This window comes from Antedon mediterranea, chromosome 6, assembly GCF_964355755.1.
Source record: "Antedon mediterranea chromosome 6, ecAntMedi1.1, whole genome shotgun sequence".
NCBI lineage: Eukaryota > Metazoa > Echinodermata > Crinoidea > Comatulida > Antedonidae > Antedon > Antedon mediterranea.
In genome coordinates, this window is record NC_092675.1 from 6,779,889 (window position 1) to 6,801,501 (window position 21,613).

The 21,613-nt window shown below is 32.6% G+C and overlaps 2 protein-coding genes and 1 non-coding gene across 3 annotated transcripts; all 3 read left to right on the forward strand.

Moving 5' to 3' along the window:
- Window positions 1-1,085: 1,085 nt before the first annotated feature.
- LOC140051927 (pancreatic lipase-related protein 2-like) lies at window positions 1,086-6,021 on the forward strand. The gene is made up of 9 exons (XM_072097274.1): window positions 1,086-1,143; window positions 1,380-1,795; window positions 2,777-2,888; window positions 3,560-3,676; window positions 3,865-3,981; window positions 4,240-4,485; window positions 4,608-4,734; window positions 5,471-5,659; window positions 5,943-6,021. Exons 1-9 carry the CDS (start codon window positions 1,086-1,088, stop codon window positions 6,019-6,021), a joined length of 1,461 nt encoding a protein of 486 aa, XP_071953375.1.
- Window positions 5,209-5,280, forward strand: Trnad-auc (transfer RNA aspartic acid (anticodon AUC)). The gene has a single exon. It is a non-coding gene; the product is annotated as a tRNA-Asp (tRNA).
- Window positions 6,022-7,292: 1,271 nt separating the features above from the next.
- LOC140051930 (pancreatic triacylglycerol lipase-like) lies at window positions 7,293-13,308 on the forward strand. The gene is made up of 9 exons (XM_072097277.1): window positions 7,293-7,359; window positions 8,713-9,032; window positions 9,135-9,270; window positions 10,018-10,134; window positions 10,225-10,335; window positions 10,429-10,629; window positions 11,782-11,908; window positions 12,082-12,282; window positions 13,248-13,308. The coding sequence occupies exons 1-9, from the start codon at window positions 7,293-7,295 to the stop codon at window positions 13,306-13,308; spliced, it is 1,341 nt and encodes a 446-aa protein (XP_071953378.1).
- The last annotated feature ends 8,305 nt before the right edge of the window (window positions 13,309-21,613 follow it).

Below are 21,613 nucleotides of genomic sequence, written 5' to 3' on the forward strand. Positions count from 1 at the left end.
ACATCCTAATAAAACCGTAATCAAAGCTCTGTCTACGCTATCAAACTAGTTTGACAAAAAAAAGTGTGATGTGCCCAAATATGGCAGTGATATGCTTAAATATGGTAGTTATGATGACATCTTCATGTACATTTATGGGCATATCACACTTTTTTCACATAAAGTATGATGTGATAGTGTAGGCAGAGGTTCAAAATTTAAGCCTATTGTCTGGAAGTCAATTAAATGGGTTTCTTGTTAAATGTGGCTGTTTAGTTTGTATTTATTTTAATAACTACAAGTTGGCAAAAGTGATTAACTTTAGTAAAACTAGAAAATGACCTATATATAATAATATATTGATACTATTTAATAATTAATTTTTTAATTTTGGGGGAGACTGTATTGAAAGGTTATGGTTAGTCTAGGTTCTAGACCAGTCTAGGTTAAGGTTAATGCTAGTTAAATGTGGATATAGGCCTAAGTATTTAATAAAACATACAGACATTCGTATTACTATACTATACCTAAAGATATTAGTGAAAGATATTTTTTTCTTAATTGAAAGAGTGATTGAAATTAGTGATTGCTATCGGTTGATATAAACATTCGTCAATAACTAATTTCAGTTTTTTGTATAAATAAAAGTGCACAATGCAATCTGAAACACAGGACAGTCACCTCTACTTCGCCTATACATTATACGCAAACATGTATATTTTTAGCTTATTTATGTACAATTGTTTGAACACCTCAATATAATTTATTTTACCTCTAAGCAGATGGTGCTAATTATTAAACCACAGATATTTATTTAAGATAACCAATCCATTACTTTTAATAGATAAGTGGAAAATTGTAACGCGTGGTGATATGATAAGACGTCAAACATTTGGTTTCTTATGACGTGGTTATACTAGTTGACTTTCTTATTACTATATTTCATATTCATAATTAATGTTTTCAAAATATATAAAAGGTATCACGAATACTGGCTACTTTCATTCAAACGAACAGTTACCTACTGTGGACAGTCAGTTGTTTTACTAAGTTGGACCGCCTTGCAACGGGCAGTTATTCTCTTTCCGTGGCGATTATCGTAAACAATGTTCACCACAATACTTAAGTCAATCGTACTGTTTAGTTTGGTTACTAATGTTAAAGGTAAGAAATACAAATTCAGTGCTGTTTACATCTCCACGTTGAGGGTATCGACTGCTGTACTGTACTAGTCACAGTGGTCTATCAGGCAGAGGAAATTTCATTTTCGAATCCACATTCGCAAAATTTCCTTTCTTACCATTTTTACATTACACTATTTGTTTTATTTAATTTCATATTTTCATTATATATTAAAATTTAAGATTTATACTAAACACAATAACAATTCAATTTTACAGCGGCTACTGAATGTTATGACGAACTTGGTTGTTTCGACACTTCGTACCCATTCTACAATTTTCCTATTCGTCCAGTTAACAGTTTACCATCATCTAGAGAAGAGGTTGGGACGCAGTTTATCCTCCATACCCGACAAAACGAAATTCTCGAGGAAATCCTAACATCAAATGATCCAAACTCAATCTTAAATTCCAACTTCGACTCTACAAACCCAACAAAGTTTATAATCCACGGTTTCCAGGACACTGGATTTGCAGAATGGGTTACGGAAATGTACAAAGCGTTACTTAATGCTGGCAACTATAACGTCATAATAGTGGACTGGGCAAAAGGCTCACAAGTAGGGTATATAAAGGCCACCGGTAACACACGGATCGTTGGTGCTGAAATCGCTTTACTCATCAAAAAACTACAGGTAACAGTGGGGGATTCAGGATTTTGAAAATGGGTAGAGAGGTGATGGCCTAAACATTCCAATAGGAAAATGCTTTAACTTAATATTCTATCTTTTTATACATTGTTACGAAATTTAGAGATCCACCTATAATTGTATATATAAAAGTATCTCTCCGGAGATCCCGCTTCGTGAAAAAAAATGCTGATAGATGAGGGCGTATCGATTTGCATATCAATCAGATGGGCCGGGTTCGAATCTCGGTTTTCATTCTCATAGATTTCCTTATCTTTATCGTTTCAAATTAATTAAGTAAATTCTAGTATATCACCGGGCGGTTTAGAATTAACCTTCTATGCCTAATGTGTTTAGATATAATATATTATATAGGCCTATGGGTAAAATATACTGTTAAGCAATTTTTTATTTCAGTTTATCTACGTTTGCAATTACACGAACAATTTCCATTGCTTACGATTCCATTCTATTTACTTTATTTCACATTTATTATATTTATGATGATATTCCTCTTAATAAGCGGAGGTCCAATAGCTTGTTTAGAGAGCTCCCATTGCCATGTTTCTACACACTCAGCACACCAACTTTTTTTGATAGCTACTACCCTTAGACACAATAATCACGAGGTGTGCCGTTGCAAATTTACTGCGGCCATCTTGAAATCCAAGATGGCGGAAAAAATGGCCGCCATTTTATAGTGATGCACTTTATTGTTCATAACTTAATAAATATTTGATGTATTTTGTTGACATTAATGTTGATTAATAGCTAATTACATTATCTATTCAATAAAATATTTTTATTTCAACTTTATTGAAATTAAATTACTTTTGTTAAGCAAAAATGCAGAATTTTAGCAAAAAAATCAGCAAAATCTGTGATATACGATATTTATTATGTTAATTAAGGCAAGAAGCCATGATTATTTTTTTTTTTCAGATATGCAAAACTGTTTTCTTAACATACTATAACTTTATTCTACAGAGTATTTCTGGCATCTTACCGGATAGCGTGCATTTAATAGGACACAGCCTAGGAGCACACATAGCTGGCTATGCTGGTGAAACGCTAAAGGGAACAATTGGCCGTATAACAGGTAAGCATGTCCTTATTTATAACTATACAAACTACCGTATATGTATAAAAAATAACTCATTTTTATAATCAAAGCAGTAACCACATATAATATTCGGTCCATTTGTTAAAAAAAAAATAATACATGTTAGAACTGAAAAAAACCTTTTGAATCTTAGAAGATTTTTATTATGGTGATTAGACAACCCCATTTTAGCAATGTTGTATTTAAATCTATTTAATATTATCTGTTCATTGTATACACTGGACCTAAACTCTCGAATTTTCTACCTTTATCTCTTTAAAAAATCCCATAACTTTTCTTTATTTAAACGTCAATTTAAACTAGTATTGGTTGAAGGTTCTTTGTAATTTCTTCTTTATTTACAAATTTGGATTCATCTTAAATAATTTACATAATCTATATTACTTTTTTTATGTTTTAAACTTTTAAAAAGTATGTGTTAGAGAAAACATATTAGTTAAGAAAAAAAAAATCATATTTATATAAGTCTGTTGTTGTTTTTTGGAGTTCCTAATTTTGGAATATTATTTATATTTTATATTTTTGTTTTGAGGAGCATATTTACTACAAGCTATGCTTTCATTTAGGCTCCTCCATTTTATTTAAGTTATTAGTAAAGTGAAATAAAATGAAAATGAAATTAATTTCCCATATCTTTATTTCCGTAGGATTGGATGCAGCCGGACCTTATTTCGAATATACAGATCCTATTGTAAGACTGGATCCAAGTGATGCTATGTTTGTGGACGCTATCCATACTGACACAGATCCAGTATATACCTTAGGTAAGTTGATCTTCACTTTCAATAACATATATATACTGCCGATATATAGTAATTGACATTTTGGGAATAGGCTATATTGTATCTATGCATATACTCGAATATTAGAGGGCCAAATAGGCACAAAAATAGGTTATTTTTATTTTATTTCTGGCTAACCAATCTCTTAAACATAATTATCATTCTTCTAGGCTTTGGAATACAGGAGCCAGTTGGTCACGTGGATTTCTATCCAAACGGTGGAACGAATCAGCCTAACTGTGGAGAAAGAATTTTTAAAAACATAAGTGACCAAGGACTTATAGACGGTAATATAACTGATAATAATACTGTTATTATATTGAAAAATATTATGATTATGAGCATTATACATAATAACAACTATGTTATGAGATAATATTATACGTCAAAGTGAATTCTTTCGTTGTTTCAAAATTCTACTAGCAACAAATTGACAGCAATTTTTGGTCTATCTAATTCTATTCTAATACAGTAAGCCTAAATGAACATAATCCGTAATAATACAGTGATGGTTTAAATTGTCGTTATATATTGTCTCTTTTTAGCCGGTGTGACATCAATAAGTTGTAATCACATGCAAGTTTTGGAGTATTTTACGACATCAGCGGACAACCAACGACAATTTAATGCGTACATTTGCCAAGATTACGAGTCCTATAATAATGGAAATTGTTTCGACTGTGGAGTAAGTTGTCCTAGAATGGGCCTATACGCGGATGAATACAAAAGAAACGACCAATCACAAAGAGTCGTCGCCTACTCACGGACAGTTGCACAGAAGCCATTCGCAGGTACGAATGGGGTTATTTTTTTAGTAATGCATATTGCTGTTTATTTATATTTTAAATTATTTTTATTTTCATAAAGAAACTTTCTGTGTAATTGCACTAAGTTTTATATTTATATTTCTTAGCTGTTGAAGTGAATGTTGACGTCACAACAGCATCGAAGCCTAATGGGGATAAGTACAACGAGCGCGGTAGCCTTTCTATTGAATGGATAGGTGAAACATCAAATACACCTTTGGGATCATTAAGTCAGTAAGTCTAGGATTTATTTTCCATTTTAGATTAAATTATCTGATCATTAAATATGTTTGGGTAACCATAGTCGTTCAAATGTTAAATAATAATAATAATTGTCTGCAGTCCCGTACAAATATGTTACTTTTAATATTCTATATTATTAGATGCCTTGTTCCCATACATTTAAGATTTAATACAATCAACATTTTCTGATTAGTAGTATGATGAATTTATAAAATTAATAAACAAGGTATTGATAAATTAAATTGTCAGATAATTAATGAATACATACAAAGCAAAACAAGAAGTCGCATTTAGAATGATCTCTTCGGAGATCCCGCCTCGTGAATAAAAATACTGTAAGATGAGGGCGTATCAATTTGATCTCTGATGCGCGTGCGTACAACTGAGGACTAGTGCTGTTCCGCCGTACCACGCCGAGAATGTTAAAGAGCCGCTATCCAATCGAGTTCGAACAATACCATGAAAGCCCCAGTGGTCTAATGGTTAGGACATCTGCATATCAAGCAGGCGGTCCGAGTTCGAGTCTCGGTTGGGGCAACTTTTTCTCATTCTCACAGATTTCCTTATCTTTATCGTTTCAAATTAATTAATTAAATTTGTGTGCAAAAAATATAAAGTCGAATTGCCGTCTACTGATCGATGAAAGAAAGAAAGATCAGTATAAACTATATCTTGGAAAACAAGTAATTTGTTGGAATATTAATTGTTGAATAATATTTTTGTTCAGAACTGAACATTTTGAATCTGGACAGACGTATACATACTTCACTATTATTCCTGAGAGTTTGGGTGAAGTTAAAGGAGTGAAACTGGTATGGGAATTTGACGCAAATTGGTATAAGCCGTGGCAGTGGTTCAGAAAGCCAGAAATTTACATAAATAATGTCGGGTTGACATTGTTTCCACTTAGTCAAAGGTAACCAATTTTAAACAAGCAATAAACATTTACTTTACAACAAAATAAGGATAAACTCAAATTCAAAAGTTTCGTGACAGAAAAAGTGTACTATTACAGAAATACTAGGACTTACAACGGGGATATAAAGTACCAGCAAATACAACCAAAATAGATATTTCTCCCAAATTAGAGTCCACCTATATTAAGTATTTCATATATTGCTTCCGTTTAGCTACGTTAATTAAAAGTATTCGATATTCTGTTCAAAAATAAAATAAAATATATTATTTTATTTATTTAGGATGACCTTATGTGGTTCAGGAATTGAGATGAAGCCAGGAGAACAAGTTACTTTGCTACCATCTGCTTGTGAAATATAATATATTGAAACATTATTATAACTTCTTTAAAAAAATATGATACTCTTATAATTTAGTTATTGGTTCTTTTAAAAAAGAACCAATAACTCATGGATATTAAAAACCAGATGAACATTTTTAATCATACTCTTATAATTGTTGAGCACATATGGTTTTTTGCTTCGATATCTATTATACCGTCTGCGGTTCAGCTGGTTTCCCGCTGGATATTGCCCTTCCGCGGAAATTCTTTTTCATGGCATTTCTCAGGACCTCCCTCGGCTAGGACATCCTCCACCCCGGGTATTTTCTCCCACAACATTGTATTTTATCATTATTCTAAACAAATTTATTAAATTTAGTCCTAGTACTGTTATAAAACATTTCATTTTATTTCTCCCTCAAGTTTTTGTGTTCTCTCAATAAATAGGCCTACTACATTTAAATCTTTTAATTATTGCCTCTTTTGATTGTTAAACAACAATGAAGCCTTTGCTTGTGCATGTTCACTTTGATCACGGTTTTATCATTTTTATTGCTAGTTTGAAAAAAAGATTACCTGCTTAAATTTAAAAATGTTCATGGTTGTTGAGAGAATTCTTTGTTCTTAAAATTTGGCATAAAAAAACGATAAACAAATATTAATTGCATTATAGTCACTATTCTACCGTACCACGCTGAGGGTGTTGAAGAGTCCAATTTAATTGAAGCCATACCATGTGTAATGGTAGGATGTCTGAAAATCAAACACAAGATTCTGGGTTCGAATCAAGGTTGGGGGAGCTATTTCTCATGTTGAAAAATGTCCTTATCATCAGTGCTTATAAATGAATTACTTAATTTCCAATTTGTATATTAAACATAGCGGTTTAATCAGAGATTCGTGTGATATAGAAGGAAATGTTTATGAAACTAATAATACAAAATAAATAGTACTGTAATAGAAATAACTAAACATGACACGCGAGTGCGTGATAAGCATAAACAAATTATGTTGCCTATTACATAACTATATACAGAACATCATAATTAGTTTGGTGAAACAATGGATCATTTAGAAATAAATATAAATATTCAATGTTTAAGTGCTATTTGCTAATTGATTGTTTTAAAAATCACTAAACAAAGTAATTATCAACGAGTTACATATATACATTAATTCCTCTATTATTTAATCTATGAGAAATAACACTTTCAAGAGACAGAAAAGGTGAAACTAATTTATTGTTTCGAAAACTTAAATATCACTTAAATACGCAAGATTGCTGTATCATATCACCATTGTAATCGCCATGGCGAACACATTCGGTTTAGTGTGTTGCTTTTTGCTTTTGCTAAGTAAACTGAATGACGTTGAAGGTAAGAGGAATGCTCTATTTGACATATCTAGAGGTATCACATTTTCACATAATCTGTTTCCGTTTCTAGGTTTCATTTTTAGCTTTAAGGGTAGGCCTAATATTGCCTATATTGAAATATAATATCTTCTTCTAAGTTTTTACTTTGAAAATTAACATTTCAGTAAATCGTGGGTGACTTTTAGAATTTTCATTCAATGGTATATAAAGTAAATAACACATACTTTCAGTACTGATTTACCACCTAATGGAAATCAGTACACTATTTACTTAGATTAAAACGAATAGGTTAACAAATTTGCCGCGAATAGGGTTATTTCCCGAAGTTGATACACACTTTCTATTGTTGTCACTGCAAATTTCTATTAATCTATCGTAAAAGTCTGTCTACATTATCAAACTTTATGTGACAAAACAATGTGATGTGCCCATATATGGACATGATGATGTCATATCACTACCATATTTGGGTACATCACTACTACATTAAGGCACATCACACTTTTTTGTCAAACTAGTTTGATAGTGTAGACAGAGCTTAAGTGTACAATATGACAATCGGTAAATGCATTAACGTGTACCAAAACTTTTCACACAAAAACATCAAAGTGCACAAAATTGCTTTAAATCGCATTTGGAGACGTTTTAGACCATTTTGAGCATTTCGATGAAACTTTTCACACAAAAACGACAGTTACATTATGTTATATGGTAAGTGATATCTTGCAAACCTAATTTTAATTTAACTTAACCTTTACGTTACAAACATTGAATAAACGTTATACGTGTTGCATTTTAAGTGTTTGAACGTTCAGTTAAGGCTTACATTAACGTTGTCAACATAACCGTAACCATAAAACAACTATCAAAGTGTCCGAGAACCTCACACACTAGGCGCACTATAGTGAATCGCCCTTTAATCGGGCGATTTGGTTTACTCTTGCAAATGTTCTCTTTTCTTCGTTTCATTACTTTTATTTAAATTCATTGTTGTTTAATCACAAATGAGCAATATAATAATTTCATTGGCTTACACTTAAACGGAAAAGGATCAAAATAGTGTTTTCATAATATTAGAAAATACATAAATAAATAATAGTGTGGCAGCGATTAAGGAGAGAACAAATGAAACAATGAAATATACATGGCTGCAGTCCCGTGCTCAAATTTGAGTTAGTGTTTAACGACCAACCGACCGACCAACAGACCGACCAACCGACCGACCGACGTAGTGAGCTGTAGAGCTGTAGAGTCGCGTTTGCACGCGACTAAAACATCCTCGAGTATGAAAAAAAGGTAATTTGATATTTCTATTATAATCCATGCACTATCCTTGCATATTTGTTTTATATAGGATTTAAGACTAAATTCATTCTACATACTCGACAAAATTACAAAAACGAATCTCTATCTGCAAACGACAAGGCATCTATTTTCAACTCAAAATTCGACCCAGCAAAACAAACCAAGTTTATAATCCATGGCTTTATGGAGAGTAGTGAAGAGGAATATGTTAGTTTAATGTCCCTATCACTGCTCGGTGAAGGTGATTATAACGTTGTTACCGTAGATTGGGGAAATGGAGGAGAAGGAAATGCACTCGATTACAGTAGCGCGGTTGGCAAAGTAGTCCTTGTTGGTGAAAGTATTATTGATTTGATCAAAACACTAAAGGTAAAGTTACAGTATTATATTGTAATTAACCATTAGTAATTGGTGCCCTGTTTTGTTGAAAATGTTTGTTTCAAGACACATGGGATTTTCTTTATTTATTAGACCGAAAGGGAAATGTCATTGAGTGACGTACACCTGATTGGGTTCGCCTTAGGAGCACATTGTGCAGGATATGTCGGCAAGGAATTTAGACAGGAGAAGAAAAAAGGCAATTTGCCCAGTATTGGACGAATCACTGGTAATATTATTTTTAATTTTAAATAGCTGTGTTTTAGATCAATATAGAACGTCAGCGTCAATAGCTCAATCAGAAGAGTTATCATAAAAGTGTTTCGAAATTAAAAAGTCCTGTATAGCAAACCTCAATACAGATTGGTTACCGCTAGGACGCAACGCAATGACGTAGACGCAACGTAACGACACAAGAACATACTCTTGCGTGTCACAAGCTGGAAACGACGACATAAGCACGTTGACATAGACATATTCAATTCAGCACTGTTTTCTGCTTTGCGTCGTTAAGTGGAGTTGCGACAGATTTGTTTGTTTGTTTTCTAGTGGGAACCAAGCTTTAACAATAATATTAATTTAATATTTTAACTACTGTAGCAAAGATACCCACACCACTATAAATCTGGCCATTTACAAATGTAGTCTAAATGGTAAAAAGTAGGGATTCAGTTTCACTTTGATACCCTAATATCCCACAACTAACCAACTACGCCCGCTCCTCCACTTCCTTGCTTGCTGTGTAAATAGCAAACATTTGTATAGCAATGTGTATAAAGTGAAAAATTGGCCGCTATTTTGGATCCAAAATGGCGGATAGTTGTACTTATTAGGAATAGACATTTTTTTTTCGTTTTGATTAATTAAAATATAAGGCATTATTAAGACTTTAAATCTTTGCATTCACTATATAATAGATAGAAAAACTTAATAATATGGTATGCATGTTCTTATAATTGAAAATATATTTACACAGGATTGGATCCAGATGAATATAATTATGCCGGGGATGAAGAAGTACCACTGTCTGCAATTATAGGCCGTACAGATGCCAAATTGGTCGATATCATTCACACCGAAACAACAATATTAGGTAAACATTCTAAATATAAAATATCAAGGAGTTCAAAATTATTTATGATTAAAGCAAGTTAACTATCCGCATTTTGCTTAATCGTTTCAGGTCGTGAAATATCAGTTGGACATTTGGATTTTTACGTTAACCACCAAGAAGGTCAAATAAGTTGTCCGCAAATAACTGTAAAAACCGTATTAGACGTTGAAGGGTATGAGGGTAAGCGCGTAACTAAGCTGATTTATTATTATTGCTATCATTATAATTGTTTTGTTCTTTATTATGTAATTATTATATTTTTATAAAAATCAGTCGAAGACAACTTGTTCAGTTGCGATCACAAACGAGCTGCCTATTACTTTATCGCATCGATAGTTGCTGAACGATACTTTACCGTATGCCGTTGCTACGGCTGTTCAGCCTGTGGATCAGATGGTTGTCCTCGAATGGGTCTGCATGCAGATGAATATGAGAGAAACAATCAAAATAAAGTATTTTACGTACGGGCTGCCGGTGAGTATCTTTACGCAGAGGAAGGGTAAACTTTAAATTCACCTTTTTTTTGATCGGTGTATCTTCTTTCAGTTCATATTGTCATCATTAGTAATTTATGAAGCTTGGAAATCTATATTGGTCCCGATTTAAATTAATCAAGTTATTAAGAATCCACATGTTAATTTAATACCATACATTTTCCGGAACAATGGAATGGCGTTAGTTAGCCCAATCTATAGGCCTACGTATTCCTATCCTTAGACAAACTTAATGATATTTAATGTGTCATTGGCGTTATATGTTGAAGGAATTGCCTACTTACCATTTGTCTTTTCACGTCAACCTTCATTCCCTTTCTTATGGTGCTGAATTAGCCGAATTGTTTAAAAAGCATTTGGTTCAAAATAGCCAATAACCACTTGAATGACTTCAAATTCTCTAAAATAAGCTAAGAAGAATTATTCCATCTGTTGTATTATCTAATTAAAATAATAATAATTATTATTATAATAATAATGACAAATGGAATGAAAAGCTATGTCGACCGATGAATATTATACAAATAATGAATGTTTATGAGTGTAATGGTACCAATAATGCCATGAGATGAATGATGAAAGGTTATATTTATTGGTTATATTATAACCTTTCATCTTTCACCAAATGCTATTATTTGTACCATTACACGAATATAAAACATTCATTATTTGTTTTACATAACTTCTAAATAGATTCCTGTCATTTGAATCAAATAAAAGGTAGGCCTAGTCAATGCCTACATTTGTTTCACATTGATTAAAACAGTAACATTTGGTTTTTAATAATATATTAAATATTATATCTATTTGGATTTTATCAACACTCCTACTGTAGTGTTAATTATGTCAACAAACAATCCTACTGTAGGCCTAGCAAAGCTAAAACGCCTAAGCCTAGCCTAATACTAACAGGCCTAGGTAGGCTGAGAGGAAGCAATACCAAATACGAAACTTTGACAGGAAACACAAAAAAGTACTATTAAACGATCGTTTAATAATGCGTACTATTGCACGCCATGTGACCCACAATCGTCCAATCAAATGACAGGAATTCATTTAGGTGTTACATAAAAATAAATGAATAACCATAATATATAGCGTATTAGTTAGTTATTTTCCATTTTTATTAAAGATAAAAAAATTACGATTGACGTTACCACAGCACCAAAGCCTAATGGGGAGAGCTACGACCGACGTGGTCGCCTTTCTATTGAATGGACTGGCACAAACACATATGTACCAGTGGAACCGTTAGGGAAGTAAGTCACCCGCTCACTATAGTACTGATCGTTACTGATAACTGACTTATACATTACTATTTTTAGATTGCAATGTATATTAATAGCAATAGGCATTTTCAATGTTTCCTATCATAGCAAAAATATAATATTGAATACAGAATACGTATTTTGTTATCAACTATTTTTTTTAGAACGAGCACTAAACATTTTAAATCTTCAACAACGTATCCATTCTCCCGTCTTCTTCCCGAGGATCCGGGTAAACTTCAAAAAGTGAAATTATCATGGCGATATGACTCGCATTGGTATAAACCATGGAAATGGGGATTATTGAAGAGCAAGTACATTTTCATAGATAGAGTTGAAATTACTATCTTTCCAACTGGTACAAGGTAAACAATATACTACAGGTTAAGTTAATAAAATAGTCATAGTTTTTCTCCATATCAAAATCCGTTGATATTCGACTCGGCCCAGTTGAATAATTTAGGCTTGACTTCACGATTGCAATCTAATAATCTATACATTTTTTTCTTCAAAGGACGACATTTTGTGGCGAAGGAATGACGATTAAATCAGGACAATCAGCGACATTGGAACCATCTATTTGTTAATAACTTTTTAAAGTTTGCTTGAAAAAATGAATAATACTTTAATTTAATAATATAACATAGATTATGCTATAAATTAAAAAACCTAGAATATATTATTTTGGAATTTACAATACAAATTGGCCTACATGTTTGTTTTTGCAAAGTTGTATTAAAAAAAATAGAATCGGTTAATGTGTTTTGTTAAGGTTTTCATCCAATATCAAACTTTAAAAATAAAAGGTTATCGTTTCAATCTCATGGATGAACAGATGCTACTTAGATGCAGTAATAATATATAGATTTTTAAATACTGTATATAAAAAAACAATGGTAGCCATATCAGCTCTCTTATATACACATTTTATATGTTGTTTTAAAATGCAAGATTAATGTAGGAAAGCTATAGAAATAAGCAGTTCACTGTTATCGTTTCAATCTCATTAAAAATATCTAGTATATAATTCGAGTGAATAGATGCGACTCGGCTACAGTAATAATATATATACTTTTAAATACTGTACAATGCTTATATGTAGTACAGGTACAAAAAGATCCGAAAAGAACAGCGTCTTTTAAACCACTGAAGAAACAATGGTAGCCCCATCATTTTATAAATGTTTTTTAAAATGCAAGATTAATGTAAAAAAGGTTTTTTTTTATAGAATTAAGAAGTTCACTGTTTATACAGTTTATCTCCAATAAATGCTTTTTGAATTTGAGGGCTTTCAGCAGTATCAATTTACTTGATTATTTTTTTTTAACAGTTTAACGACTCGTGCAAAAAGCGAAGAATGGTTATTAAAATGGTTTGTGAGACACAACTAAACTTAAGCTCTGTCTACATTACTTTATAAAACCTTATATGACAAAAAAAAAGTGATATGCCTCTAGGACATGATGATGTCATATCACCATCGTTGGGTATAATCACTACCATATTTGGGCACATCACACTTTTTTTGTCAAAATAGTTTGATAGTGTAGACAGAGCTTTAGAATAAACACACCTCAAATAAATGAAGGGAGTTTATATTTTTCCTCAAATAGCGCAAGCATTTTTATACAATTGTTACCGTATTTTATAACTTCTTGAAATTAGTTGCGTTGTATTTTTGATTTGATTATAAATGTTACCATATTACTCCAAGGAAAAATAAATGCCTCTCTCGAACAAACGTCTCGAGTCCCTCGAATAAAGGCACACCTTCCTAAAAAACCAAGGCTGCAGTCGCGTGCTCAAATTTGAGTTAGTGTTTACCGACCAACCGACAGACCGACCGACCAACCGACCGACATAGTGAGGAAGTGAGCTGTAGAGTCGCGTTTGCACGCGGCTAAAAACACCGAACAATAAAGGCCCCAGGGCGTTTAATTGAATAAATATGGTACGGCATACAAACAAATAAATGAAATCTAGTCTTTCACTTTAATGATCAACCAACCTGTATTATTCAAACTCCTCAAAAATACATTCAGTGATTTGTAAACCAAAAGTTCAATGAATTCAAAGAAGTGACCTATCGGTAACAGTTGTTATGTTATCATAGCCTATTTCTTTGATAGAAATGTGTACATTCTGCATACAGGTCTGCATAGTAGAACAGCTAGTCTTGTTTCAGGAAGGTCTTTTGAGGGTGTCACGAAACCTAAGATCACGAAAGCTAAGACCCCTTAAGACCTAAGGTTACCAATAATTCTCTTTCACACCTGCCTTGTATTTTAACTCTAAATTTGTTAACCAACTTTATCCTGAATACCACACCTTAGAAATTAGATGAAGAAGAATCAATAATTAACAATAAAATCTTAAAATAAATTGATGATTTTACAGACGTTTTTCTCATGCGAATTTCGCATACTTTATGTTCAATATTTTGTTTCTATGGAACGCCAAAATAGCAACATTAATAAAGGGCTAAAAACTATGTGGAATCCATCTATTTAACTCGTTTTTTGGTGAAAATCATGTTCAATTCAATATATTTTGTCACTGTTAATACAAATAAAATGTTACTGTTGATACTCTACACGGTTTCGTTAACTTTAAGAATAAAATCGACAAATTCATCATATCTCTTTAGGTCGCCCTTATGACAAGGCCTAGGGTAAGTAGTGATGCTGATTTTAAGATTGATTAATATTCTTTGAAAACAGAAAAGTATCAGCAGTAACTTATTACAGCATTTTTATTGACAAAACGTGCATTTCACCAATAATATGCATTACATTTAGACGCATTCCATCGAGTTTTTAGCCCTGATCTATTATTGTTGCTCTTTTGGCGCTCCATAGAAACGAATATATTTAAAGTTGAGTATGCGAAGGTGTGCAAGATACACGTCTATAAAATCACCAATATTTATTTATAAATAATACCAAATATTTATTTGTTACTTTTTATGTGAATCTCTTTCATAAAAGTACTTATGAGGCCTAATTCTAAGGTGTAATATTCAAAATAAAGTTAGTTGAATTACAGGTGCCGAAGGAAAACACCCCCTGAAACCAACACGATGGAGTAAATATATATCAACAAACAAACCGTCCAGTTTGTTTGTTGTGAAACAAAGGTATAATTTACTCAACAGGCCAAATAGAGTTTATTTCTGTTTGTGATAAGTATTTAATTAAATTTATGGTAAAAAGTATTAATAAATGAAACCTACTATGTTTAAAATTGTGTATAGATAAACAATTAATGTTTTTAAGCTGTCGTATATCTTAGAATGTGTAATCTTAGGTCTTGGGTCTTAGGTTTCGTGATCTTAGGTCTTAGGGGGTCTTAGCTTTTGTGGTCTTAGGTTTCGTGACACCCGGTCTTTTGAGTATCACCCCCTATCCGACAAATAATATTGAATTACCTGATCTTTGATCCTAATTCCATGAAAGCACCGACCCCCATAATTAACAAAAACTGTACTACTGTATGTTATTTGTAGGAGGAATAGGCCTATCCTTTTATTCATTTGTTTAAAACCTATTTTGACGTTTGACCCAAAGTTAATGGTACCAGACATGTACTGACCGGGTTTGGAGGAAGTCGGAAAGAAGGAAAGCTGAATCAAATTAATAGACTAAGATAAGTTATTACGCTAACACAAAACTATAAATAGAGCATACATTCACCAAAACTATAGTAATACAACAATTAACAAACATATCAGAAGCTCTATAGAATTTAATCAATTTCAACAACAAACGCAAAGAATTGCGAAAAAACTTTTAAAGAATGGCAAATTAGATTAGTGTAATTGAACCAACAATTACTCTAGTAAACTCATACAATATACGACTTGAACGCTTTAAGTGATGATTAGGCTTATAGAATATTCACCTGAATACTGATATTATGTTAGGACAACAACTGTATAATTTAATTTAAACGTAAATTATAATGTAATTCAATTCAATAAAACTGTATTATCCCAAACTCCGGAGAAACTCATGGTTGTGGGTTGTGGTACAAAGATTAAAAAAAACCTATAAAAACCACACAAAAAAGCATGCACAAGCACAACAATCGTAATAAAAATCTAAAAAATGTTAAAATACAGAGAGAAACAAATAGCACCAAATAAAAAAGGTTCGTATTGCACAGCATTATCTTCTTAGAGTATCGTTTTAGGCTCGAACTGCGGTAGTAGGAATAGATTTTTTTTTTTTTTTTTCAATTTCAATTTTATTCAACATTTATTTAGTCATCAATTACATCATAATTGCAACTGAACTGATCCTGCATAAAAAAGCTGTAGCTTCGTTTTTTTGTAGGACCCTTTTACATAAGAACAATATAAATAAATAGAACTAGGTAAAACAGTCAAATGAAAGAAAATCATAGTTTCGGTGCTAACAAGGGAAAACTTTGAAAATAGTACTCACTCAATATTGTTTAACAAATTAATAAACAATGTAATTATAGAGGAATTGTTTCATTATTTACTTTATATAGAAATAAACATTCTATAGACAGTAACAGAGAAACTAGTTGATTGTTTCAAAGATATCACCGATATCAGATAAATACGCCGGTTTATTGTATCACATCACATTTAATCCAGTAAAAATATGGTTGAACCTAGAACAAATTGCAACAGATTTTTGTTTTGTTTTATATGGTTGATATGGTGAACATGAACATCATATCTAAAGTTTACCAAAATCGGACATCGGGAAGTGGGTTAATTAGCATAAATTCAAAATGGCCGCCATTTGCTATTTTAAAGCCCCATATCTTTAACGGTTGGATTTAGACCACCTAAGTGCATTACGAGTAGATATAAATGTGATATTAAACATTCTAATTAGCATATTTAAATTCCATATGACGTACCTATTACGTCATATGGTAGTTGTGACGTCATATATTATGTTATAAATGCTTAAATGACATTATACTATGCGAACAATTTAGAAACTGCAGAAAAACAAGTTTCTTAACATTCTCCTTGTTGAAATGAACATAATTTCCAAAGTTTACCAAAATCGGACGTCAGGAAGTGTGTTAATTAGCATAAATTCAAAATGGCCGATATTTACTATACCATTTTGAAGTCCTGTATCTCCTTAATTTATCATTAAGTTTCCATTTACAAAATCTCATGAAACTAGTTATTTTACAGAACAGTATGAAAGGTTGTGAACATCAACTGTATTTCAGAAACTGATTTGTACTCACGCGCACATCTTGTTTTGTGTTTCCTACAACTACATCTTTCAGAACTTCATCTCTTTAAATTGGTAAAGGAAAATAAAAAAAAATATTGTAATGAGGCGATTGTCTGTGGGTCTGGCTATTTAAACTCATCATTCCCACAAGCTCATCTCAATTTCCAATTGGGAATTGAGATGACACATAAAATGATAAATGTCATACTGTAGTTTTCGGTATAGTCAGCATCTCCATTCTGCTCTTTTAAAGTTGCTATTTCATTGCTAGAAATTGAATCTGTTTGGTGTCGATCATTTATGAACAACTTTTTATGACATATAATGTTTATCTTTTGAATGTTGTTTCCAAGATTCAATGAGCATATAACAAGGACATTAAATAATGTGCCAACAAGGATGAAGAACCATCAGTTAAAGATACACATCAACGGAATCCAACAGGGGTCGTTAAGGTAATTTCTTGCCAATACTAATTAAGTAATTTCTTGCCACTACTAATTATAGTATTTAATTTTTCGACATCAAGCAGTTTTCAACTTCTTTGACAGAAAATGCCAGAAATATGGAATAGAAACTTTGAATGCAGATGGGGATCTATTAAATATATTACTGTGCCATCATTAAAAAAAGCAACTGTAAAGACAGAAGAAGCAAAAAATAGTGTAATAATTGGTACTTAAAGAAACATTCTAAGGAGCAAATTGGCAACATCTTTGTAATGCTCTGCACTTGCAAAGAAACAGAGGGATGAATTATATTCGAAGCAAGAACTGTTCAGTCAAAAATTTAAAAAGACATCAGAAAAGCAAATGAAGTAGACTTGCTTGCCTACTGTATGGTGGAAGTATTTTGACGGCGCCAAAATTACATTTTCTATGTATATGTACTTTGGATGGGATCCAATTCCATATTTAGGTTGGGGTCGAATTATTAAATCCCAGACTCATTCGTTTAAGCTTCGCTCGCTCCCCCTCTAGGAAGTGTAATGACTTGGGTAAAAAGGTTTTAGAAGGACGTTCTCCTTGTACGTTTTCTGTCGGTTACCATTATTGAAATGCTTGACATTCGTAAAACTAAAGCTACTCGGTTTCACAGTGTCTTAGATTAATAACATTTTAAAGTATAGTGTTTATTGTTTAGTAGGGCTCTTATAAGGCGGAGGTGGGGAGGCGAAGTTCAATTGATGGAGGTGCTTATTCGAGGGATATTTTTAATTTTTAGTTTTAATAATATGGTAACATTTATAATACAATAAAATCCTCTAAAATGAAAAGTGGTAAAAAAGAATAACAAATGCTTGGTAAATTGTAGACAACAGTGCGATGAATTATACTAATAGTACTTATACAAATAGTATAATTGTGTTACAAATATAATACAATATTTTGTTTTTAAATGTGAATGGGCGTTTATTAGATAGTTGGGTTTGGGGTGGGGGAGGTGGGGGCGATTATTATTCAAAGTGATGTTTGATTGGGGAGGTGTTGGGCGTTTATTCAAATAAATACCATCCTAATAATTAATACATAATTTAGTTTAAACATCTTTTGAAACTAACTTCCGTGACAGAGTGGGCCGTTTCGGCCCAAGAAGGAAGACGTTTTAGACGGCTTGCAACATGGGCAGACGTATCCCGGTCCTAAACGGGACCCAGATAGCCCACAGTTATTCCTGCCAGCTTACTCAATAAAACTAGTCTACCGGGATTTCACTCGATTTAAAAAAAAAAGGTCTTATCATCAGATCTCCCTATGTAATTTTATAATACTATTCCCCACAAAATACTCCGATGCTTTATGGCGTATATATAATTTGATCGTTATTAATTTGCAGTATAATTTTAATTGTTTAACTATCTGTACCTTCGCAAGCGATGTTCAGATCCACTAACGGCCAACTTAGTTGAAAACAGGAAGTTGCAAGGTGAACATGTGTGAACCCAGAAATCACTTCGACCCGCGTACAATTGAAATTGAATTGAAAATATACCGATGAAATCAGAAATTTTGTTACAAAACCCTTTATAATATCTTCCTAAGCTAGAAATATGGAACAATATCGTAATAGTGAAAACTAATTTTATCAAATTTACATTTCACGGTAGGATATATAGATAGATCAGGTAGGTATCCAAGAAAAAGATTTGTACCGAAGTTTTTCTTTTGTGCTCGCCTATGTCAGAATTATCCATAATTTATATATAGATAAATAAGTACGGTAACATTTAAACAAGAAGGTAATGCATATACAGAAGCATATATAACTGATCATAGATACCACACTACTTAAATAGAATGTGATTTTGTAATGTTACAAGTTTTTTTAGATGATTAGTAGCAGCAATAAAAAAGTGGCGTCACTAATTGTTCTTCTCATTAAATAAAGAGAGCAAGTTTTTAAATTTAAAACATGATATTAACGATTACCGCAAATCTGACAGCAGGACAAATCTGATAGCAGGACAAATCTGACCGCAGGACAAATCTGACAGCAGGACAAATCTGACAGCAGGACAAATCTGACCGCAGGACAAATCTGACAGCAGGACAAATCTGACCGCAGGACAAATCTGACCGCAGGACAAATCTGACCACAGGACAAAGCTGGCGAAAATATTAATTACATTTGCCATCATTTTATTTATTTACAATAATAAAAAATAATAAAGATAGAGGTAAATCTATAAAATGATGTAATCAATATTTAAAATGAAAAACAGAGATTATTTTTATAAACTGATCATATTTCGTTTTACCATGACTACGTTTTAAACTTAAACAATTGATTGCAAGAAAAAGTGAATCAATATACAGCATAGTTAATAAGATGCGTAGGCATTTGTATATCGTCACCATAAAACAATCACGTATTATAAGAAAGAATGGATAAAGTTAAATGACATTAACTTCTAATAAACAAGGGGTATGTCTTCATTATTCGCATATTAAATATAATGTTGACAATCAAAACGATACATTAATTTTAAGAATTTAAAAATGTGTAAGCGTGCGTTGTATGCGCTCTACGAACATTGACATGATGACATGACCTGAAGTCTATTTGCACTGAATTTGGCGTAATTATAACTGTTTGTAAATTTATCGCGCGCAACAATAGCAACATACAGTGCCTTTAATTTGTGCGTCAGCTTAACAGTATAACGCGTTTTAGGTGTATAAAACAACAGGGGCGGATTGCTAAAGCGGTCTATAAACGGTCTTAGCGCTTAGCCGGCTATAATTCGTGACGTAGTAGAGTAGTAAAGTAGTCTTTATTATAGGCCATTGCTATACCGCGGTCTAACCTGTAAGCGGTCTTTAAAATTAAAGCCTACTCGAAGGAGTCTTAAAACAGTCTGTTGCTTTTTCATAGCCTATTATTTATCGTCAAAGGCAACCAATTGAACGAGTTTTAAGTGTTAAATCAAATAATAACGGTGATTTTATTCTTATATAGGCCTAGAATAGATTTTCTCGCGTAGAAATGTACGTACTGTTATGATTGTGAATTGAACAAGCTTGACAAACATTACCTTATTTGGTATTCTACGCGCAAAGTACGCCCTCAATTTGTTACTTTACGTAGTCTTATCTGTCTGACTGTTTTATAGCAATGGTCAGGGGTGGCTTTAGTAAGACCGCTGATAAAACCAGCTTTAATCGGGGAGTTAAGACCATCAGTTTTATAGCAATCCGCCCCAGATGACAAGGTTAATTATTACGCTCTTCAGGATTATGGCGACGCGTCACAATATATCAGCCAGAAAAGAACATTTTTCACCAAATGAAAGATGGGTTTGTGTCGATAGAGTTCAGGAATGTTCCCAAGGGTTCTGTTATTGCCTTTAACTTTGAGAAGGTCGTGTACTTTTGACCCAAGGGCGTTCAGGGGGATATTTTGTATACGTGTTTAATGGCTTTTACCTTCGAGAATGTCATGTCTTTGACCCATTGGCGTTCAGGAGATATTTTGTATATGTGTTTAAGTAATGTACATTCTTTTTCCTTTTGCCTTCCTTCGGACCAACACGTCAATAAATTGTTGTTCCCTCCATCCACCCCTTCTTTCCACCGTTTCATGATAGAATTAATTAATTATATCTCAATTTTTGTTATGTGTTCGTGGTGTGTTAGTCTGGGTTCCAGACGGAGTTTTGTCTTAATATTAGTAAAAAGATAAATATTTTGGCACATATGGCGTTTCATACGTATACTACTTGATTTTGGATACTCCGTCTGGGGAAACACGCACAAGTCACGTGGTTTGACACCAAGAATTCTTGGTGCATACGATTATCCGGTTGACTAGTTTCAGCTGCATGCGATTGGCTACTCACTCGTACACCGTTTTAATATTCATATTTCAGAATTTCAAAGACTCAACAACTAAGATGATGCGCATGCGCTATGTTACGTTTAGACAATGTGTACTTGGGTACATTTATGAAAGTTTCTGAAGGCTA

Bases quoted from the DNA above. Each gene is read 5' to 3' on its own strand.
- LOC140051927 (XM_072097274.1), top strand. From the start codon at position 1,086: ATGTTCACCACAATACTTAAGTCAATCGTACTGTTTAGTTTGGTTACT. The intron at 1,796-2,776 runs GTAACAGTGGGG...TTTATTCTACAG, and splicing joins TACTCATCAAAAAACTACAG to AGTATTTCTGGCATCTTACC. The intron at 3,677-3,864 runs GTAAGTTGATCT...TCATTCTTCTAG, and splicing joins AGATCCAGTATATACCTTAG to GCTTTGGAATACAGGAGCCA.
- LOC140051930 (XM_072097277.1), top strand. From the start codon at position 7,293: ATGGCGAACACATTCGGTTTAGTGTGTTGCTTTTTGCTTTTGCTAAGT. The intron at 7,360-8,712 runs GTAAGAGGAATG...TGTTTTATATAG, and splicing joins TAAACTGAATGACGTTGAAG to GATTTAAGACTAAATTCATT. The intron at 11,909-12,081 runs GTAAGTCACCCG...TATTTTTTTTAG, and splicing joins CCAGTGGAACCGTTAGGGAA to AACGAGCACTAAACATTTTA.